The 24,317-nt window shown below is 42.1% G+C and overlaps 1 protein-coding gene across 4 annotated transcripts in view; it reads left to right on the top strand.

The window, feature by feature from the left end:
• The window catches only part of nup214 (nucleoporin 214), a 45,904-nt gene extending 21,949 nt beyond the window's left edge, over positions 1 to 23,955 (top strand). Inside the window, exons 25-36 of one of the 4 annotated variants that reach the window (XM_080756542.1) lie at positions 302 to 377; positions 3,706 to 3,775; positions 4,288 to 4,360; positions 4,463 to 4,515; positions 4,662 to 6,185; positions 9,404 to 9,495; positions 9,838 to 10,012; positions 12,030 to 12,176; positions 14,990 to 15,161; positions 19,914 to 20,149; positions 22,080 to 22,113; positions 23,149 to 23,955. In XM_080756542.1, the coding sequence (XP_080612668.1) occupies positions 302 to 377; positions 3,706 to 3,775; positions 4,288 to 4,360; positions 4,463 to 4,515; positions 4,662 to 6,185; positions 9,404 to 9,495; positions 9,838 to 10,012; positions 12,030 to 12,176; positions 14,990 to 15,161; positions 19,914 to 20,149; positions 22,080 to 22,113; positions 23,149 to 23,191 (2,695 nt within the window). In that variant the 3' untranslated portion in view covers positions 23,192 to 23,955. Of the gene's footprint in view, positions 1 to 301; positions 378 to 3,705; positions 3,776 to 4,287; positions 4,361 to 4,462; positions 4,516 to 4,661; positions 6,192 to 9,403; positions 9,496 to 9,831; positions 10,013 to 12,029; positions 12,177 to 14,989; positions 15,162 to 19,913; positions 20,150 to 22,079; positions 22,114 to 23,148 lie in introns of all 4 variants that reach the window. The other 3 variants (XM_080756540.1, XM_080756541.1, XM_080756539.1) reach the window with 3 other exon arrangements.
• The last annotated feature ends 362 nt before the right edge of the window (positions 23,956 to 24,317 follow it).

Here is a 24,317-nt window from a genome sequence, read left to right as displayed (position 1 = left end):
GCTCTTCACTTGGACCCATGGGCTTATTGCAGAAACAAATCCTCTCTTTTGTTCATGCTGTGATTACTTAATTTCAACCAAATCATTTCACTATCTTTGACTGAAATGTCACTATTATATTGGTGGCGATACTTTTTCCATCAAGAATTTGTATTCAGCTGTGCAAAAGACTAATCTGCTCACAATTGTGTTGCCCGGGGCCCCATTTCAAGGTGCTAAGCCCAAGGAATGAAATCTAATTCAATATTTATTTTTAAAATGTGTTCCTAAAGACGACTAATCCCTCCTCCCTGTCTCTCAGTTCCTCAGTCCCAGCTCCAGCAGCAGCGGCGATACAGCAGGTCTTTGCAACAGTGGCCACCAACCAGGCTAAACGAGTGAGTATTATCCAATCCATCCAATCATCCATTTATGTCATTGACTCGGGACACAGGTGGATCTGCATGGCTGTTCTTCCACGAGCATCCTTCAGTCCCATGTTGGGCGGGAACCCCTTTTACAAGCTCTACAAGCTCATAGCTACGAGCTTATAGGTCTGCTATTTTTGAAAAATCGAAGAACGACTGACATAGAAACATAGCTTTTTCAAAAACTGTCAGGATGTAGAAGACCATTTTTAGAATCTGATCTCAGGTCAAAATGGGTTAACATTCATCTATTCATAGCCCCCATCTTAAGCCTACGTGGGGGAAAAGTTAAAAAGCCCAGCAATGCACTGCTACAGTACATTTCCTGATTGTGCTCCAGTGAGTAAGTGACAGAACATGACATCTCTGGGGCCATCCTAGGTCTTGGCTCTCCTCCGTTGTAAAGGCAGGGTAGGAAGGAATGCCATCGGATAACTTTTAGTTCTGTCAAAATGTACCTGACTTGGGGGATTTACAGCACATTAGTGTTGTTTCCAATGACGAGATTTGTTCATTTTAGATAGTTATGACCGAAGCTTTTCAAGTTGCCATGTAATCTATCGCTGAGAGACGACTCGTCTCCACGACAAAGCAAAGCATCCTGTGTTGGACTGTATTGCAGTGTTGTTTTTGGCAGGACATTTCTATTTTAGTTTTAGTCATAGTCTCTTGAATAACTTCCATTTAGATTTAGTCACCAAGAATGTTTTAGTGTTAGTCTATTTTAGTCGACTAAAATCTTATATTTAGTCGACTAAATCTGCAGTCGATTTTGTCGACTAAAATGCATTTTGGCGGGCCTGGATGCCGTCGTATGGCTGATTTTACACACAATAGCCGATCTACAATCTCGCAACAAGTTGCGCTGTGACGTGTTGTGAGCTTGTAGATCGGCTATTTTCAGCATGCAACCAAGTGTAAAATTACTTATACTGGATCTCTTGTCCACTAGTCCTTTCTAACATTTTAGTCTAGTTTTTATTTGTCAATATATTTAGTCTTAGTTTTTGTGAAAAAAGGTAGTCGACGAACATTTTTCATCTTAGTTTTAGTCGACGAAAACAACACTGCTGTATTGGTAGGTGTAATTTAGGAGGACCCCATAATATGAATGTGTATGTGAAATGCGCATTTGGAAAGATTCCTTGTTGTTTTTTGCTGTTCACAATGTTCTGTGACTCAGAGAGAAAAAAGGTTTGACCCTCTTTATAACCCGCTGTGTGAACATAGCCTCCTAGAATCAGCAACTGTAGAACTAGTCCAGACAGTAGTTAAACCATGAAAATATTGTGTTTTGAACTTGTAGATCTGCCATTATCAACAGTTTGAATAGTATATGAATATTTTCTCAATTATTTAAAGGTATATTCGCCTTCTGTGATTTCACTTAATTCAAATATCACTACTTTTTTTTGTTTTGTTGTGATAATCCTCCCTACTATAGAGTGTGCTGACCATAAGGAGTTCCTCCCTGTCCCCCAGTTAACCCCTGAGGTCATTTTTGGCTAGGTGGCCGTCATCCAATCCGGATAGAGAGGGGCCTTCTGCCAATCATGATCGAGTGGGGGCGGGCCTTGGTATGCGTGCTGTTGGCCTGTTGCGTTGCACTAGTGAGTGCATGTGCACATCTTGTTATTGGGGCGAACCAGGGTTTTTTCCAAATCACCCACCCCCAAATTGCAAATGCATATTTAAAACTATACCATAGAGATCATCCTCCACGTAACCTTTGTCCTCATGACCCCTATCTACTCACAGGCCATCATGGCCTGTGTTTTTTGTGTAGCTCAGTGGTTCGCAAACATTTAATATCAATGACCACATAATAACTCTGAGTACACAAATGGAACGGATCCATTTGGTTCTATTTTGTAGACTCTTGAGAGTTACAGACCTGTAAAATGGGTTCGGTTTGTGGGGACCTTAAGCGTCTGTTTGGAACCCCCGCAAGGAACCCTGAGCGTCCCTGGAACCCACTTTGAGAACCACTGGTGTAGCCGAATGAACACCATTTACTGCAGGAGTGAAAAATTCCCCAGTTACATCCCGTGTTCTGACGGCGCAGTGCTACAAGTTGCATTTGGGTGTGAAACCATTCATGGCACCGGGACGGAAACTCGCTCAAAAATTCACATCCCAGTTCAGGCCCAGGTTCAAGTTTGTGAATAACCCCAAGCCCACTGACGCTGTAGAGTTCAACTCTGTTGTTGTGGATTCTGAACGAGGGAAAGGTCTCATTTGTGCTTTATTTAAAAGCGAGTTATTGTGAAATAATGCATTCTGGGACTGTTTAACAAACTATTGTCTGTGTATGGGTTTGATTTTAATTGGTGCGTGTGTGTGTGTGTGTGTGTGTGGCACATGCGTGTATTGTATTCTTTGTTATATTTTTATTTTTGTGTGGGTGTGATGGAAGCGTGTGTAAGTGTGTATATAGTCTTGTGCACTTGTTTCTACTTATTAATCTCCTTATTCTGCTGTGGCACCGTGAATTTCCTCCTTGGGGATTTAATGGAGTGTTATGAATGTCTGCACAAGTTTCATCAATCGAGAGCCTAGTTCAGAACAGATTCGCAACAAGCCGAGTTGAAAGTTGAAACGTTTTGCAACACTATATGACTGGACTATATAACTAGTCCCTTCCTAACATTTTAGACTAGTTTTTATTTGTTGACGAAATTGTCAGTATATTTAGTCTTAGTTTTAGTCATCGTAGTTCTCATTTAGTTTCCATTTAGTTTTCGTCAGGTAGTCGACGAAAACAACACCGATAGAAACCATAGCCTACTTGTCGCATCATGTAAACCTACTTCCTTGAATGTGCAAACTACAGTACCTGAAACAACCTTTCCTCTTGCATCTGTTTAAAATATATACTGTATTATTCAGCTTTGTCTATGTTATTGTAGACGACCCACTAGCAAATCCGGTAGTCCCGCTGGATTATCGGATATAAAATAAGAGATGAGAGAGAATTGTGTCTTGTTTAGTTTTCCCTGAACACTACATGGATTAAATGTGTTTTCGTGCCATTTGGGACCTCACTGCTCTCATTTTGGAAAGGCATCCCTTTTGGAAAAGGGAGTGTTAAACGGTTACAAGCGCGACAGATTAACGGAGAAATTATCATTTATCATGTATCATTTCATGTGATACATTCTGAAACTTAGCTACAGCCTTATGGGTTGCATGCTATTTATTCCCTACATCATGGAGGTGAAATGTTTGTTTCTCCTAATCTTTGTACAAAACAAGCTGTCAAGAGTCTATATATTTATTTGGTGCTCTCTCTCCTCAGAATCCTACCCAAGGCATGCTGAAGACATCCGCAGACAGTCTGGCTGCTCTGCAAGCGAACTACACGTTTAGTAAGCATAATTTATTTTCAAGGGTGTTTTTTATAATAGTCTAGTGCCACATATATTTGAGAAATTCCCAATCTGTGTTCTATCAAGTTTTGTTTTAAATTGTGCTAATTGTCTCTCTTCTCCATTAATTAAACTGTGCTATTATTTTTATTCAATGCTGTATATAGAGTACATCATACAGTAGCTCTTAAATGTATTCAGGGTGACCTCGGATTCGATTTTGATGTTTTATTACCTGGCATGCACAATGGAAGAGAGAAAGTAGATACGCATGCGTGTTGTTTGTGTCCATGAGTTAACCCCTTTTGGTGTTTTAAACATTGTTATAATTTAGCTATTGAAAAATAGCAGATCTACTGTACAAGCTCATAGCGCGCCACCGAGTGGCACGCTACGAGCTTGTAGGTCTGCTATTTTTTTTAAATCGTGAAAATATTTATTTCAGAAAACTGAGGATTTAGAAGATATTTTTTATTTAATTGAGGTCCTGGGTTAATTTGTGCCCCTCTCAGGTGGAGTCCCCAAAGCCGACAGCCCTGTGGTCCCTGATCAGAGCAGCAGTAAAGGCTTCTCCTTCTCTTCAACGTGAGTCAACGTAACTATTATTTACAGAATAGATACGCCTTTGACATTGATTGTATATTTGAGATCTAACGGCGTTTCTTTTCACGCTGTTGTCTTTTGCAGGTCGACGGGCCTGAGCTTTGCTTCAGTTGCTCAGGGAGCCGGTAGCTCACAAGGTAGTACAAATAATTGATACCAATATTTTAAGTAAGGGTGGATTTGGTCAATTTAAACATTAACTAAAACTTGGTTTCATCTGATCACCTTTCATCTTTCTTTCCTTTACTTGCCCTTAAATCTTCACCCATTTTTTTATCTCCAGTGAAAGACATGGGCAAATTTAGCTTCGGTGGAAGTGGGAAGATGATGTTCGGCGGAGCAACAGAAGAACCTTTCTCCCTCTCCCCCAGGGGCACCTCCCCTGCCCTGGGCACAAGCTCCCCCACCCCTCCTCCCATCATGTCAGGAGAACCAGTCAGACCCTCCTCCACCACGCCTGCACTGAGGGTCGAGCCCCAGGCCCCTAGAGCAATCGGAGGAGAGACTTTGGGCAGTTTCTCTGGACTGATGGTGAGCCAGGGAGATGAAGAGGCTAAAGATGCCACTGCCAAACCCACTGCTGCCACCTTTAGCTTTAGCAGCAACGGGACGGGACTCGGTCTAGGCAAAGGAGCAGCACAGTTTAGCTTTGCTACGGCTCTGCCAAAGCCAGCAGAAGAATGCACGGGTGCAGACTTGACTAAGACGACACTATCTGTAAGTTCTGGTGGTGTTTTCAAACCTCCAGAATCTAAGCTGGCTTTTTCCATTCCCCAATCTAGTACAGCTGCTTCAGCTACCTCATTTAGTAGCCTTTTAGCAGCCCCATTAGACACCCCAGAAGAGTCGAGACTGCCCACACAACCTTCAGTACCCACCCCACCACCCGAGCCCACCCCTACACCCGAACCCGCCATCGAAAGAATCAGTCCCCCTGCTACATTTGAGCCAGCTTCTGTGCCAGACACTACCGACCCAGACTCCACTGTTACAGCCCCAACCCCTCCACCCTCCACTGCGCCTCCACCCTACACTGCCCCTACTCCAGTCCCTGCTGCACCCGGTTTCCCCCCGGCTGAAGCAGCCCCTCCCCCGGAGACCGCTCCAGCAGGTCTTACCTCAGAGAACATCCCTGCTCCCGAGGCAGCCCCGACTATGGCCTGTCCGTCTGTGGAGGCTGTCGCCCAGCCGCCCCCGCCACCCTATCAGGTGGTTATGGGTTCTGACAAACCAGGGTCCATCTTCACGCAGCCTCCCCCTGCAGCAACAAACAGCAGCACTATAGGGGCCACGCCGATCATCATCACTGCTGCCCCTGCGTCCACCACCCCTACTCCGACCATTGCGAGCAGTGAAGCCACTGCCCCCCCCAGCGCTGTGTTTGGGCAGCCTGCCGGGGCCCCCCCAGCAGCTACAGGGTTTGGTTCAATTGGCTTCGGCACGTCCACTGGGACTGGTTTTTGCACACCTGTATTTGGACAAGGAAACGGCTTCGGCCAGACGGCCAGTACCACTGGCACAGCCGGCGGCTTTGGATTTGGACAGCCGTCTGGAGCGTTTGGAGCGAGTTCCGGCAGTGCTACAACAGGGGGTGGTGGCAGTTTATTCGGGGCTCCTCCCACGGCAAGCAACGCCAGCTCCTTTTCCTTTGGCACCAGCACCGCCAGCAATACGGGAACGGGGCTTTTTGGCCAGACCGCCACGCCGGCCTTCGGACAACAGAGCACGGGTTTTGGACAAGCGTCTGTGTTTGGCAGCAACACCACTACGACTTCATCGACCGGATTCAGCTTTGGACAGTCCTCGGGTGAGTGTGAGTCTCTCTCTGTACCTACTGTATGTTTGGATGGTAAACCTAGTGTTATGTAGACTACTGTGATTATGCAGAATATCATCGCTACCAAGCTTCAGAAACCTTGTATGTCCCAAAATCGTTACTTTTTTCACTCTGGGAAATGGAAAAAATAACCTGTGTTCCAATGGATCCAATCAATGTAGTAAATTAGTTACAAGCTCCTCTTAATACTCCACCCTAACCCAAATTGGAAAGATGTGTGGTGGACGGTGGTGTTAAGACGATGAAACAAAACATATCTGCATTGTTTCAGTCAAAAGGTTATTGACTCTCCCTGTGAAATGGATGAAGGTTTGGTTGTTGCTTTGGCTTAATGGGACAAAGTAAAGTGTTAGGAGGCCTACCATATTCTATTATGACCATTGGCATGATGGACTTGGTGCATGATCAGCATCTTCTCTGATTCAGTCCCATCTAACGGATCACAAGCTAATATTCCAACCATTATTTTAGTATTCTTAAATTGAGACCTAACCCTGTAGGTTTAGAGCATATAGTAAATGTTGACGTTGAAATCGTCAGCATTCAACTGCTGCAATCAGATTTGTAAGCCTCGATAGATCTCATTGCTAAGCCAAAGAGTGAAACCACCATTTCCAACGGCACTGTGGTATTTACAGTAGACTAGTATCAGGTCAGACAGAGGTGGGTGTCTGTGACAGGCCAACAGCTGCATGACCCATCGGTGTTGGCTGGGCATAAGTTAAGCTTGCCTTGGTGGATTGTGTGGTCCTAGAAGCTATTTTTATTTGTGCATTTTATTCATAAAGTAGATGCCTAGGGAGTGTTTCAGAGCCATTTTTAGATTGTTAGATTTTGGGTGTGGTGGTGGTGGTCTCCTAGAGAGGATAATAGACACCAGTTAGTTCTGCATTCCCACAGCCTTAGTGAATTCTCATCTATACACGCACAGTCGCACACCTGTCTCACGCCAGACTGTTGCAATTTGCAAATGCTTCCGTCACACAGTCTGGAGGGACGGTCACACAGTCTGGAGGGACGGAAGTTCTGCTTCCGTCACACAGTCTGGAGGGACGGTCACACAGTCTGGAGGGACGGAAGTTCTGCTTCCGTCACACAGTCTGGAGGGACGGAAGTTCTGCTTCCGTCACAGTCTGGAGGGACGGAAGTTCTGCTTCCGTCACACAGTCTGGAGGGACGGTCACACACTCTGGAGGGACGGAAGTTCTGCTTCCGTCACACAGTCTGGAGGGACGGAAGTTCTGCTTCCGTCACACAGTCTGGAGGGACGGAAGTTCTGCTTCCGTCACACAGTCTGGAGGGACGGAAGTTCTGCTTCCGTCACACAGTCTGGAGGGACGGAAGTTCTGCTTCCGTCACACAGTCTGGAGGGACGGAAGTTCTGCTTCCGTCACACAGTCTGGAGGGACGGAAGTTCTATCATGAGTAGGCGATCAAGTGGAAGTGGATACTCCTCCCCACTTCCGTTTCGTCTTCATAGTCGCGCAAATCTATCCTAATATAAATATCACAAACATATAGGTATTGCTTGCTGCTTTTCAGAAAATGAAATAAAATATATTTTGAAATACATTTCCGGTGTAGTTCCAGACTATATAGCATTTAGAGATTGTGGAATAGTTGTCTGGTTGTCGTAATTCCCAAATACTGACCATATTCTTTTAAACTTGTAACCAACACCTTCACCTACTAAGCAAGCTCAACTCCTTTATAGTGAGCAAGCATATCATGGAAACAGACTATAAGAACCTGATGGAGGGAATCTTGACTTTTCACATGGCAATGTGGTATGGCATTAATCTTAAAGGTATTGTAGACAAGTTTCCAGTGTTTGTACACAGAATTGATTGAGTGTTTCCAAACAAATTAAAATCTAGCTCCACCCCCCTCCCCCCGTCATTCTATTGGCTGAGCCAGGTCACTTCAGGCTATGGGGTTGTTGTTGCTGCTGGGAGGGACGCTATGGATATTGCACTCGTATGGCTAAATATGACATTAAAAAATTATGAATTTCTATCGATATCATAGTTACAACAATGACATTGAGTTGACATGTTTTTTTAAGGGTAACTGTAGCGTAATCACAATATCACAAGACTGACACGACGAGTCCCCGCAAATGAGGAAGTAGGAAGTAGTGGAGCAGACTCACTGGCTCTCAATTCAATTATCTTTCATTTGTAATCGTGCATATAAAACATATTGCCCCTCAAATGCCCCAGCCACTACAGCATCGTTCATGTGAACTACTTTGTCCACGGTTATTCATCGCAATGAAGAAAAATCGCTATGATGATCCGCGACGGCTTGTCACCGTTGGCGAGCACGGGTTGAATGCAAGCTTCAAGCCGGCCGGACCACCCAACCATGCGCTATACATAGCGATTCTCATAATTTCAACAGGCTTACATATACATCATAAACATACTACTTCACATGAACAATGGTGAAACTAAGATATGGGGATAATATTATACTTGCAATGAAATCTCATTGCGTTTTCATTATAATACTGCTGGGTCGAACACACAGTCACAGCCTCGCGCTGCAATTGGCTAAAAGTTTAAATCCCCTCCGACGTCCCAAGTAGTAAACTGTAGTGGATATAAACAGTGCATTCAGCCAGAGGGGGCCAAAGGGAGACTGTGCTGTTGCAGGAGAACACTTCAGCATCATAATAAAGGGAAAGATGGAGGGAAAAAAGGCCAACTAAATACATTCATATATATTTTAAATCTTGGCTGGAAACTTGTCTACACTACCTTTAATGTAAAAGGAAGGTAGAAGTAAGCTGCAGCGAATACTGAACCTAGCCTCAAAAATCATTGGGAAGAGACAGAAATAATTTAGTTGTAATGCCAAATTACAAAGAATTGATGCTGCTATATAAATATTTGAAGTTTTTCAGAAAACTTAGGTCAGGCTTTAGAAGGCGTTTTTAGAATTGGCCTTAGGCATTTTTGCCATGAAAAAGTGCTTTTTGTTTTTTAGTATTTTTACTGTTGTTGAGACCGAAGACAAATTTCCACACGTGGACAATAAATGAAACTAACTAACTTGTCAATGAATGGAGAATTTACGTCATATGTAGACGAGCAAATCGACATGTTACGTCATGATGATGTACGATGATATGAGCGCCCCTCACTTTACACGGGTGTGATTTCTTTTTCTTTTCTCCTTCACAGCTTTTGGCACATCCAATGCTCCATCTGGGTTCACATCCAATGCTCCATCTGGGTTCGGCCAACAATCTGGAGGTGGCAGTGTCTTTGGACAGGTATTATCTATTGAGTGCTCCATTTACACGTTGCAAATGTCTTTTAAAATCTTAGTACTTAGTACTGGACCCCCTCCCATTCTTAAACACATGAACCCTATTTACTCCCCATTTTGTTAAGGTTGTTATCGGCAAAGATTCATGCACAATGTAAACCTGTCTTGCGCAGCGACAATGGCCAATCTACAAGCTCAAAACGCACCGCACAGCGACGTGTTCTGAGCTTGTATTTTCACCGTATGGCGTGTCAGCCGCACGGCACATGGCCATAATTCGGCACCATGTCACTGGGCTCTGCTTGTATTCCATGTTCTTAAACAAATATTTTCTCTCCAGCAACAGCCATCGTCAGGAGGCGGTCTGTTTGGGTCGAGCACAGCCAATGCAGCCGGGCCTGGTCCTGGTGCCGGTGGGTTTTTCAGTGGCCTTGGAGGCAAACCCAGTGAGGATGCAGCCAACAAGAACCCCTTTGGTACCGCCGCCGCCACTGGGGCGTTTGGACAGCCGGGTCAGCCTGGTAGGTGTACATTAGAACTTGAAACTCCTCCCTACAATATTAAATACTACTGCCTAGTAATACAGCTCACACTCTCTAATCGCCATAGTTGAACAAGTAGCTTTCAAAAGAGGCAGAATATTGTGAAACTCGGGAGACGGGAAATCAACAGAGGCTATTGTTGTTAGCCAACGGTATTGGAGACTAGCTCCTTGTTGCTGAAAGCTCATGTGGATGTCCAATGCTTACTTAGTGCTAATCATGAATTACTTACTAATTAATTAAATTGGCCACGTTTCAGTGGTAGATCTTTACCCCCCTGCCCTAGGCTACCAAACGTATTCCTTTATGATAATGTGTGTTTTCATATCCGTTTGTAAATTCAAGTGATATAGCAAATAATCTTATATTTCTTCTCCTCTGACAACACTGGCCTAAAACGATTTTCACTCCCAGCTGTAATCTACTAAGTGGAATTGTATATTGTGTGTCCCACACTAAATTCCTAACGGGGATTTAGTAGTAGCCATGCGGCTACATTGGCTCAGGAGCTAGGGTGGCCAAAGGCCATCTGGGAAACTGAAGGTTCCCGGTTCGATCCCTGGCTCCTCCTGGCTTCATGTCAAAAGTGTCATTGAGCAAGACATTCAACCCCTTAACTGCTCCCGATGAGCAGCCTTGCATGGTGGCCTCTGCCGTCGATGTGTGAATATAACACATATACTGAAGCACTCTGGATACGGAATGAAGGCCACACACCTTTCACTACATCTGTCGTAATCAAAACATTGTTTGCCATTGTTGCCATTTAATCTCCGGCCTTGTCCTTATGCACATTTTCACAAATAGTTGACGATCATTCGAGGCTTTATTATTTATTAACTCTGCGTAAGGTGTTAAATAACTCTAAACCATGTGCACAGTGCACACCAAAGGGCTGTCATTCAAATTTGAAATGTACATTCATTAAAATGAAGCTTGTATGGACTTCAGTACTCGTTTTCACTACTAATGTAGCCATTTTACTAACTTGATTTGAAAGACTTTGCATGTCATGTTACAACTTCATATTTCAGAGGTAAAATAATTGCCTTAATAATAAATGCTAAATCCCAAAATGACATTGAAGGATCATAATTATAAGCTAAGGCATCCGCTCTCTATAACCACTGGTTAAACATATATCCTGCATCAGCCATTATGACAATCGGTAAGGCTGACCCTGCTGGCTTGAAATGTCCCACTCGGCATTCCAGAAACTGCAATTTATTGATATAAACTGTATGCTGTATAGGCTAGCCAGGAACAAAAGTCAATAATGCACATTGCATGATCAACCCTTTGTATGTGTGATCATGTACATCATGGGTAACAAAATAAATATCCCTATCCAGTACACATACTACATACTTTACGATGCAGCAAGTGCTGATTTCCAGTGTGTCTTTTTCACTTTGATTAATTTGATCGCTACAGGATTAATAAGTATTGCTTTAACACATTTGACAGACTGACTAGAGAATATCTACTGTATATTGTAGATATAAACTCCTACATCTCAACCAGAAGGTACGGACATGTTGTGGAGATCAAATAAGGCAAAAACGGGTCATTTACGACGTGTATAGCTGCAAAAACATTGTACATAAAATGAACATTCCCATTCCCACCATGTTCCAGGATAAAGATTAGCTGAGGGGAAAGTAGAGCAACGTAATATCTCTGCATGATCAGAATTTGTATAAGTCAAACAATCTCTGACTGTGAGGTGCCCTAGGTGAATATCCTCAGTACTCTCTAGACTGCATTAGAGGCTGCTCAAAATCTGCCACATCTTCACTTTTCAACCTCATGCGGAGGATATACTGTAGCAGACAATGTTAATGAGCCCTTTGAAGTAAAAGGTTTCTTAGAATCTGCATAGAGTGTCGAGTCATGGTATAATATTGAGTCATGGGACCAAGTCAGAGTCCCATCTTCCAACACCACTACGGAGAACAAATTTAAATCCTTCACATCCCATTCTTCTCTCCTCTAGGTGCCACAAGCCTGTTTGGAGCAAGTGGTGCTGGGTTTGGACAGCAGGCCTCCTTTGGGGAGCAGAAGCCTAGTGGGACCTTCACCACAGGAGCAGGGAGTGTAGCGTCGCAGGGCTTCGGCTCCTTCTCCACGCCTACCAAACCAAGTACAAATACCCCCTTCTACGTTGCATTCACTTCAGTGTACAGCCTTTCATTTGTCCATAGATACAGCCTCTGATTTGTCCCTAGACATAAAGGTTCAGACACAGTCATAAGGTCCTATGTTAGATTCATGTTTTACTGTACTCCAAGTTTTACTGTAAAATCCTGTTAATTTAACTGAGATTGGTGCGGGTCCATTTGGTTCCATTTGTACTCTCTCTGAGTTACAGACCTGTAAGTGTCCATTAGGTCCCCACAATATGATTACTTGCACATTGGCAATTCAAATTCAAAATTCTGTACATTTAATTCTATTGAACTTCCTCTGTCTTCACACAAGATAAAAATATATATAATTATCTAAGAATAGAACAATAGCCTGTCTGTCAGTTTGCCATACTTACCAGCTAGTAGCTACATAGGTGGGTTAGTTTACTTTTATTTTTTACAAAAAGTTTTTTGTGTTTTTTCGTATATTAATGCCAAACTCTTGATCATATTATTATTACAGCGTCACACAAAAGTACCTAAAGTAGCAGATCCACAAGCTCTCTTTCAGATTAATGATCTGCTACTTTCGCTATTTTTGACTCCTATGTCCAGTTTTTGCTGGACATACGAACACACGAGAAAAACGAAAGTGAGGACGCAAATTCTGATTGGCCGGAATGAGATGATGTACGATGATAAGATTTTTTATTATTCCATTTTTTTCATTTGAATCCTCAATAGTAACAGTTTTGGACATATGAGGTTTTCACCTGACAGAGACTATTTGCAAAGAGTCTCCTTCGAGAGGCATGAATGCTGTGCAGAGCAACGACCAGGTCTCACCACAGGGAATAATGGCCTGCTATTGGCAGAGCACAGAGCACATGTCTCTGTGGAATCAAGTCTTTGTGCGACTTATGCTGTCGCTCTACAGCTGCTAGTTTTGAGAACCTGAAGCCAGTGGTTCTGACAAGAGCTGTGCCTAACATGTGTTGTTGGCTAATTAGCTAATTGTGTTGTAGGGAAGGGATCAACCCTGAAAAGACTAGGACTAGGTATGAAACTAGTCTCAAAACTAACAGTGTGTATGTTGTTGTATGTGTTTATGTTTAATAACGGGTTAATAAAACCTTATGAAAAGCATGTTGAGTTTGGAAAGAGAAGCGATTATTGGAACATTTAGTTTAGCCTATGCGTGTTGAATCTTTAGTGAAGTTTGCCTGTTGCTGACTCCGAGTCCGTCGGATACTCGGCTAATCTCCCGAAATCCGAACAAATATATCCCCATCGAAACCAACCAACCACACGGATTAATTCTCCAGTCTGTCGTTGTACTAAATACATTTGAAACGTTCCGTCTGCTGCCAAGCAGATCTCCTTGAAAAGATTACTTGGGTGATCTTGGAGAAAGAAATTGAGCATTTTGTTGGGTTTTTTTGGCTTCTCACACAATGGACGGTAAAATAAGAATGAATGTTGAATGAATGAATAAATGAATGAAAGGTTGCCACTCGGCACACTATTGCTCCACCACTGGTCCAGGGAATGTAATCCTGTTACATTAGCTCAATCAATTATTCACCGGGGCATGCCTGGCTGTAATTTCAGCATGGCCTTCTGCTACACTACTACTATTCCTCCCTTTGAGGCTGTGTGTGGATACTGGCCACCACCAATCCATTACTGTCATGGAGCTGTAACACGTTGTGAGGATCTATGTTGTTCCTTGTCCAAAAGGCACTACAGTACATGTACTACATGGGTTTATTATACCCCCTGCAGTTAAGGCTCATACATACTCCAGTTTATTATACCCCCTGCAGTTAAGGCTCATACATACTCCAGTTTGTGGAGATAGGTTATCACCGCGGTGTAGTTTTTAGATGGTTTATTATACCCCCTGCAGTTAAGGCTCATACATACTCCAGTTTGTGGAGATAGGTTATCACCGCGGTGTAGTTTTTAGAGGGTTGGAAAACTACACCATTACGTCGGTCGCGGTGATGATCAGCTATCACCGCGGACACAGACCCATCTCTCTGTTTTCAGACAACTCTCATTACCGTTTTAGGTGATAAGCTATCACCTAAAACGGTGATAGCCTATCTCTACAAACTGGAGTATGTATGAGCCTTAAGAAGGACGACTTCACCACTTTTCAACCTATCTTCATATATTCAGTAATTGGTCCTCAGTCTCCACACTAATGTTCATGATAACATTGCACAATTGTTTTCTACTTCTGAGTCTGTGTCTCATAGGAGGGCTGTTGGCAGTTCAGAAACCCGAATCCAAGCTAATAGAAACAGCAGGCTTTCTATTCCTGAAAAAGTTAAACAATTCTATAATGGAAGCGAATTAAATCGAAACGTATATATTTTTTACTTGTTTTAAAAAAAAAAATGATTAAAATGATTTCACTGGTGGATGCGTTTCTGAACGGGACAAAATTATATTATGTTATTACTTTTATTAACACATTGGTTGACATTACAATTCAGGCATTTAGCAGACTCTCTTAATCCAGGACAATTTACAGTAAGAAAGAACACATCAAATACATATAAATAGTCAAGCTAAGAACTAACATTAGAATATCTGTACAATGAAACTATGAATAATCTCAATGAGATTGAGATTACACACTTAAAAACATGGGGGAAAACTGATTTTAGTCATCGTGGCATAGTTTTCATTTAGTTTCCAAACTTTCCATTTAGTTTTCGTCAGTGAAATAAGGGAGTCAAACGAACTTGTTTTTTTTTGTCATAGAATTAGTCGATGAAATGAACACTGTAACCGAGTACTGTTCCGTTCTCTCCAGGTGGTTTTGGCAGTGCTCCAGTGTTTGGCACGGCCGCGGGCTTCGGGGCCGGGCCAGCGTTCGGGGGCGCGGCCGCGTTCGGCTCACCCCCCTCCTTCGCTAACCCCATGGGCTCCCCGGCCAACAAGGTGTTTGGAGAAGGCACGGCAGCTGCTAACATGGGAGGATTTGGGTAAGAAATCAACAGTCTGGAATGGTGTATAGCAGGGATTTACAACTGATTGTGAACCGGCAGGGACCACCACCCTGATTTAGAATCAACCTGGGGACCACTGTTGCATTGGGTGGGGAGTCTGGGGATATGGGCTAAGATTAATGCATTGGGTGGGGAGTCTGGGGATATGGGCTAAGATTAATGCATTGGGTGGGGAGTCTGGGGATATGGGCTAAGATTAATGCTTTTGTAACACTTATGCATACCGTGTGTGTGTATACATTCCACTGTTTATCAACCAATGGTCCATTAACTACTAATCATTTCCTAATGATAATGACTCAGCCTCTGCACTCTTGAGATTCTAACTCCTTTTCCCTGTTGAATTTCTTGACCTCCAATTTGGTCAGGGACCACATGCAATACTTCCAGGGACCACCAGTGGTCCACGGACCACCTGTTGAAAACCCCTGGTGTATAGCATAGTGCAGTGGTTCCCAAACCTTTTCATGTCAAGGACCCCCAAATTTACACTAATTAGCCCACGGAGCCCCCATTTGAAAATATATGGCAAGGACCCCCCCCCCATAAGAGAAGATTTGAATGGCTCTAGCAGTGATTTTCAACCATTTTCATTTCAAGGGCCCCTGCGGTTTGACCTGAATTACAGTGTAAATGTATACTGTATGTAGTATGGGGTCCCCCATGTAATGGCATTTCTATGTCTGGGACCCCAATGTATACTGTAAAATCACTGTTAATTTAACTCTTGAGTGTACACATGGAACCAAATGGACCCGTTAGGGAATTACCATTTAGCTCGGGACCCCCTGGAACTCCCTCAAGGACACCTAGGGTTCCCTGGACCCTGACCCAAAAGACACATTTGATGTCTCCCCGGGACCCAAACTAGTAAAAATGGCAGATCTACAAGCTTTTCTTGGGAATGTTTTTTGAAAATGATGATAACTTAAAACCAAATGTAGGAAACGAAATGTGTCCGCGACCCACAAATGGGTCCTGGGCTGGCCCACTGTTTGGCGAAACAGTGGTTGTATACTACCACATGGATGAACGCTGGTTCAATGCAACGCATTGTGAGCTTGTAGATCTGCTATTTTCAGCAAGTATCCAAGCATAAAACGAGTTCTGCTAGAGCTCTTCTAAGATTTTAGTCTAGTCTCAGTTTTAGTCATCACAGCTTCGTTTTTAGTTAGTATTTATTTCAGTGGAAAATAGGCAGTCGACGAACATTACTTCGTCATACAGTAGTATCAGTCTACGAAACCAACACTACTGGATTATTCTACGTGAATAATAATCCCACTCTGGGGTCATGCAGATTAATGTGGCCTGCCCTGTGCTCTCTGTCGGGGGTCTCGTATCGGGGTATGACTCCTGTTGGAAGGATTATCACTTCTAATCCCTCCACGCTCCATCCTCTACTGCACATCACCACATGACACGGGGAATAGAGAAGGAAATTACCTTCAAGTAGTAGAGAATTACACTCTCTTCCTTTCCCTTCTTTCAGTCTTTCTGTCTTACAATTTATTTTTGTTATATGCTAATAAATTGTCTGTTAACCCATTTAGACTTGAGTTAAAAACATTCACTTTGAAAGAATATATATTCAAAGGTTTGCGCCACATTTCTACGATTTTTCAAAAATAGCAGACCTACAAGCTCGTAGCGCGCCACTCGGTGGCGCGCTATGAGCTTGTAGATCTGCTATTTTTTAATAGCTAAATTACAACAGTGTTTAAAACACAAGTCCTTGGGCCAAGTGCCCAGATATGACATGTCGGTACCGGTGAGGCGGCAAAGTTTAGTTGTGATTTTTTTTATTCCTATACATCCCTAGATTAGGTTTTGATATGATAGACCTTGCTGACTGGCAGCTTTTTAGTGGTTATCACCTCAAACCCCCCTTTTTGGTATATTGCTCTGGCGAAATTGTGTAAAGGCATACATTAATTCACTAAAATTACAAAAATCGACTTGGTAGTCTAAAATCCCAGCCCAAGATGACCTTTCTATCTTGAAAATGACTCTTTCTGTAGCCAAAATTCTGCACTATATCTCAAATCTGTGAAAATTGTATATTCAAAAAACTAAAAAGTGCCTTCCCTGGAAATCATCTTCTTTCATTATATCATCTCCTTTGGGTGTGTTGAACTATTAGCCAGCCACAGATACTTGCAATTATTTAGTACTTAAGGGTTTATTACAACGTATATTGTCTAATTAAGGAACCTTTTTGACAAATTATATTGTTCTTCTCAATACCTTATTCAATTGGTTTTAGAGTTAGATAGATAGATACCTTCATTGATCCCACAGGGATACAGATACAGGACATAGAAGTAGTATAGTAATTTCAGACGAATAGCAGCACAAGACAACTTTAATATGATACAAAAATAATGTAAAATAATCTGCTGCAGAGCAAGGAGCCAACACAGTCAACAAAATAAAATAAAGTATACAGATGTATACACTCTATACAATCATCCTGTGTAAAGTAGACCGTAAAAAGGCAATCCTAGTTATGACATCAGCACAAACCACTCAAAAAAAGAAAGAAAAAAGTAAAATATGCACAACTGTTTCCTTTCCTTTAAAGTAATGATAACAAGGGGCTAGGTAATTGAACCTCTGTGACTCAGTGATGTTATGCGACATTGTAACATATTTCTGTTATAGCCGATACTGTATGTCACCTGTGTGGATGTTGTATAGAGTGTATACATCTGTATACTTTATTTTATTTTGTTGACTGTGTTGGCTCCTTGCTCTGCAGCAGATTATTTTACATTATTTTTGTATCATATTAAAGTTGTCTTGTGCTGCTATTCGTCTGAAATTACTATACTACTTCTATGTCCTGTATCTGTATCCCTGTGGGATCAATGAAGGTATCTATCTATCTATCTATCTATCTATCTATCTATCTATCTATCTATCTATCTATCTATCTATCTATCTATCTATCTATCTATCTCTAAAACCAATTGAATAAGGTATTGAGAAGAACAATATAATTTGTCAAAAAGGTTCCTTAATTAGACAATATACATTGCAATTATTTAGTACTTAAGGGTTTATTACAAGTATCTGTGGCTGGCTAATAGTTCAACACACCCAAAGGAGATGATATAATGAAAGAAGATGATTTCCAGGGAAGGCACTTTTTTGTTTTTTGAATATACAATTTTCACAGATTTGAGGTATAGTGCAGAATTTTGGCTACAGAAAGAGTCATTTTCAAGATAGAAAGGTCATCTTGGGCTTAAATTGAAGCTTAGGGATATGGGAAGTTTTCTATATACAAGTGAGGCAGTGATATTCACCGTAATGTGCTGGAAAATAACCATCTTTGTTGTTATTTGTTAAGCGGACAGTATATTTCTTTGTGTTTCTGTGGATGATGCAGGTCATATTTAACAATACAATGGTAGCATGCCCCAAAATACTATTCTGCTACTTACCCCTATGTGTCAAGATACTACATGACAAATTTTAGACTACCAAGTCGATTTTTGTGAATTAATGTATGCCTTTACACAATTTCGACAGAGCCATAATACAAAAAGGGGGGTTTGAGGTGATAACCACTAAAAAGCTGCCAGTCAGCAAGGTCTATCATATCAAAACCTAATCTAGGGATGTATAGGAATAAAAAAATCACAACTAAACCTTGCCGCCTTTTCGGTACCGATATCTCGTCCGGCCCAAGGACTACGCCCAAAATGGATTAAATCCTGAAAGGCGACTACGTTTTTCCCACTACGTTTGTCCTGTCCACCCAGCTAAATAAGTTGTATTTACCCCAGACCACCTCTCTAATGTGTTATATATTCTTTTCAATAAATCTTTTTTTTTGTCCTTTTATAGACACTGTTCTGCATTTGTTGCTTCATATTTGAAAGCCTGCCAACTCTAATAGTTGTATTCTTCTACAGAATTATAATGAATTTGAGCATTTCAAAGACCATGGATTTCATTTCTTTATTAATATTTTTATACATTGGTATTCAGTGCTCGACTGAACAAAGGAATTTCTATTCCCTACCCTCTGCCCTTATGCAGAGGGTAGGGAAAGGTTTTGTAAGCGAGCAAATTACTGTAGCTACTAGTAAAACTGTGCTGCATTAGTTGTGTTGCATTAGGCTTTTTAATGTTGGTCAAATAAAGGCTGTCTATTGTACGGTTGTGGTGTCAGGGTGGCCAAACGTTTCTTGTTGAATTTACATACAACAACGCTGTGACCGCCAGAGGCACAGGATTCAGGATTCTTTCTTAGTTCCAAAGATCTAAGCGTTCTTTATTTTTTGCTGAGTCCTTTGTTCGGCTTCCTTCACACCACCTGGCTAAGCAAAAACAAACAAACACAAACAAACATAGGAGAGACTAAAGTACTCTCTGGTGTGTGCACGCCTACCTAGCACACCTAAAAACAAAAACACTGTTACAGCGCCATATCATGGAATGGAGGGTGTGCGCGTGACATCATCATCATACCCGGAAGTTATGCGGGAACGCCTACTGAGTGTCAAAAAGCTACTTTCTGGCCTTGACAGCCCATACATCCACACAGAAAAGTTATATTTGATTGCATTAAATGACTTTAAACAACATTAAATTCACTTTGTCACTCACTTTGCCACTCTATATCTGCCATTCACTTTATGCATGCGCATACCCTCTATAATGGGCAATAGTTACAACTAATATCGCATCTTGCTGTATATCTTCTTGGTTCCTCAGCTTCGGCTCGCCCCAGCAGAGTGCACCGCCCTCCTTTGGCTCTCTAGCCACTCAGAGCGCGCCGTCATTCGGGGGCCTCGCCCAGCAGGGGGGAGGTTTTGGACAGCAGCAGCAGCAACAGCAGCAGCAACAGCAGCAGCAGCAGCAGATGCAGCCGCAGCAGATGCAGCCGCAGCAGATGCAGCCGCAGCCCAACACCTTTGGCGGGTTTGGACAGCCACAGCCCCAAGTAGGAGGTAACCTTTGATTGATCATTTAACCTCAAATGTCTTTCTACCCATTCTAAAAAAGTCTACAAATGTCGTCTTGTAAATCCTAACGGTTTTCTCAAAAACGTATGTTGCTGGTTCAGTGGTGCTCAAATCTTGTGTCAAGGGCCCTCATCAAACCCTGTACACTCAAGGCACTGTCCCCGCTGCCACCCATAGATCTCCATATTATGGAGCTGACCTGTTCTGACGTTCCATTATGTTGATCTGACCTCATCAAACCCTGTACACAAGACGTGCTCCATATATGGCCAGTACAGAAGTCATTCCGTATGTTGATCTGAGTATATTGACAATTGCATTATCCTTGCATTATCCTGTGCTTTGCCTTTAGATTCTCATCCTTTCATCTTAAAATTACTACAAAAGCCAAATGTTCTTCCATTTCTATTTTTAATTGAAACAATTTTACAACTGGCTGGTAATTGTAGGCCTGCAGCATTTTTGCCCTTTTAACAATTATGGAATTGAACAAATCTATTGTCTTAAAGCCCCTCCAGATTGGCCTTTATCTCTTGACAAAGACTTGTTTCATCAAACTTACAAAATTAGTACTCATTGTTAAAATAATTAATTTAAAGCCTTAGCTCAGACTTGCATACTGTAGGTCTCAGACGAAACATTTGTAAATGTTAATTGGGGTTATTATACGCGGATAAGCACACAGTTTTCGATGAACATTGACAGGAAAGAATGCACGAGGGCTGGGTTAAAACATTCAGACTTAAATGGTAACTACATTTGAACCTGCAGTAGGCAGACACGGCATGAGACTTCCAGAGTGTGTTCTACAGATGACCACAACTATTTTAGTGACCGCCATAACCTTTCCTCCAGGATAAATTATTTTGGTAACCCGATGGCTTTTCCTGTAGTAGCATGGCCTCTAGGGGTTGCTAGGTGGGCTTTTAGACTCCTGGGGCCGTGTCCGTGTCCACTGAAGTGTTCCTGGCACTTACCTGAAAACGCTCCCAAACGCCCATAGCTCTCAGCAAGCAGCTAAAATCGACATGCGTGGAAAAATGCAAAATGAACACTGAGCACCTCGTGGAGTTTCCAAACGTGTCGCTTCAATTGTAAACAATTCAAAACGTAAGCTGTGCTCACTGTGCTATCCAAATATCCACACACCTTTAGTCTTTTTAATTGGAAAACTATCAAAAGATAAATAAATGAGGGACATTACCAGCTACGCCAATGGGTTTTTATAAGACACCATTTCACTTTATCACCCTCTGCAAAGCAAGATTATGGTAAGTGGTGCAGTTATTCACTGTCTGTAGTTTAGGTGGGATGAGCAATCGGGATTATAATTCAGTAATTTACAAACAAATTCACACCGATGTTTTTGATAACTAAACAGCTGAATGAATTGATGGTTTAATAGCAAATGGGAAACAAATTGCTCACGTTCGTTTTTGTGTAATTTGTAAAAGATGGCACTGGAATCCCACTGCTGTGGTCCTGATGACCCCTCATTGTGCATTCTTGTATTGATGCGATGCTGCGGGCCATAGCATGCAAGTCTATTGTGCAAACATGTGCATGTGTGGCCCAGATCTGTTGAATATGTGAAGGTTTTCTTGTGTAAAGGTCCATTATGTACAGCTCGTTTTCTCTCTCTTCCCAAATCTGTTGTTCATGAAATCCTGTCTCATTCCTGGCGGGCCAAAATCTTATCAGTGTTACTTATTTGGTTGAAATTTTAAATGGTCTAATGTCCATCCATCCATCCATTAATCATTCTGCCTCATAGTAGCCTACAATGGTAGTAGACTATTGTCGTTCATCCTTGTTGCACGTGCGGTCAGTATGTTGAATTCAAAGCACTGACTAATTCAATTAGCCAATTAAACTGAAACAATTGTTGGAGCTAAGTTTCTCTTTTTTGTTTTAGCTTTCTCTGGAAACGCTTTTGGGTCCACAAATCAGTAAGTATGCTTTGCAACACCGTGTGTGTGCGCACATGCATGTGATTGTTTTCCTCTGGTTCCTCAGCTGTACTACTACTACTAATACACTCGCCTTTTATGACATGGCTAGAATTGTGACGATGAGGTTCAAGTGGTTAACTAGGAATATATGCATCATCTTCATTCACTGACTACTTCTTCCCGCCACGATGCCTCTCAGCCTTCATATGTGCAGCCGCTCTGCTCCTGTAGTTGCTCTTTGCCTTCCCTCTGGCCTTGCTGTCGCCTATAGCTGCTCTCTCTGCATGCGCGTCCCTTTTGTCTTCCATGTGTCACATGGCAGCCAGTGCCTCCTGGGTGTGAAGCAGTGGAATGCAATCTCAAGTGTTCAGGAAAGTGCAGAGACATGGCCAAGTCCTATCGGAGACATTCACATGCCGTTTTAGATAAGCCCTCTGACACTCACTCTATCCTTCTTTTCTCTCTCTCTCTCTCTCTCTCTCTCTCTCTGTCTCTCTCGCTGTTGGCGAAAGTTCCATTCTCAGCCATAACACTGAGCAGTCTTCTGTGTGTGTGTGTGTGTGTGTGTGTGTGTGTGTGTGTGTGTGTGTGTGTGAGAGAGAGAAACGCAGCCCAACTTGTGCTGAACAGTTTACCCGAGTGATGATGTCACTGGGATGCAGTCTGTGAACAAACTACTGTCTGTGAATATACTACAGCCAAGTGCAACCCTAAAGCCTGAGATATGTTACGTTGCAAGCAGGTGTTGGCACCAGAATTAGCAGATCTACAAAGCTCACAGCAGGGCGACACGGGTGTGATGCCGGCACACAATGAAGTATAAATCGACTGTTGTTGTTATATATTTTAGCATTGACCATGACCTTGTCCTAGTGTGTTGTCTTCATCATCTTAGACCATATGAGAGCAAGTCTTCTGGGGGGCCTTGGTCAATGAAATATATAGCGTTTAATTGGTTAATAAATGTGTTATTCTTATTCATATAAAATAGGATAATCGTTCATTGTTATGCCTCCATCTGTTTTCTTCCAGATCATCGTCTCAATCCTTCAGTGGTGGTGGTTGGAGGAGCTAGTTTTTACAAACCCTCTGGTCAAGTCCAGTGCTACATTGTTAAATGGTTTCTTAAAACAACGTTCACACACATTTTCCACAATGCACAGTGCTTCCTTGCAGCATGGTATTGTTGTATTCCTTCAAATTATCTTGTGTTTGAAACCATAATAACCTATTATTTCTATAAGTCTTAACTCGTAAATCCACAATTTGGTTTTCAGTAATTAATTTGAGTGGACCAAACTGTCAATCTATTGGTCTAGTATACGTTCAGCAGCAGCTAATTGTAATTGTATAAAGCTTGAAAGCTGTAATATTTTCCGGTCTTAAGTGTTCAAATAAATATTATAATAATTATAACTGGCATTGTACTTTTCTATATAAGACGTTTTATGAATCTTAGTGGCTTTGGAAGACCGCATGTGTGCATATAATCAGTTAAATTAAGTTCATCTTAATGTAATGGTAGCTTTGTTTTAACAATGCATTTGCAAAGAGCAAACAATTACAGCAGATGTTGCCATTTCTAGTGTTGTAGCATTATGTTGCTCAGGCCTGAGTTAAAGCCAATGTATACCAGCCTGACGTCTCTGGTACGGAAGCTGTGTGCATAAAGAGCATTAGATGTTTGCATCTATGCTAACGATTAAAAAGATCTGGAAAAGACACACATTGTCCAGATGAATTATACACATTTTATATATTGTTTTAGAAACGATTAAGTCACATGTGTTCACAGTCGTGGATTATTGCACAAGCTTGAACAAGTGAGACATCAGGCATTCACAAGGTGTACTGTATAAAATACTGCGGCAAAAAAACAAAACAACTAGTGGGGTCCTATATTGTGTTATCATTTAATTATTTCACGCAGTCTATACCTGTTCTGTCACTTCTGTGTCCTTGCGTTTCATCTTGTCAGCTTTGTGTGTGTGTGTGTGTGTGTGTGTGTGTGTGTGTGTGTGTGTGGAAGTGCAATCACATTGTGTGTGTGTGGTCTTGCACATCCTCAGATCTTCAAGCCCAGCTTAGACCAGATGTGTATTATGTCTTCTGTACTACAGCAGTATACATTGGCCTTACATTCTTGGTTGTGGGTGTCAGCATCCACATAGAAATCTGCCTGTGATTGTATTTCTAACATT

This window comes from Protomyctophum bolini (assembly GCF_963924005.1).
Source record: "Protomyctophum bolini genome assembly, chromosome: 22".
Classification (NCBI taxonomy): Eukaryota; Metazoa; Chordata; class Actinopteri; order Myctophiformes; family Myctophidae; genus Protomyctophum; species Protomyctophum bolini.
The sequence above is the reverse complement of the archived record's forward strand: the minus strand, read 5'-3'. Positions and strand labels throughout refer to the sequence as shown.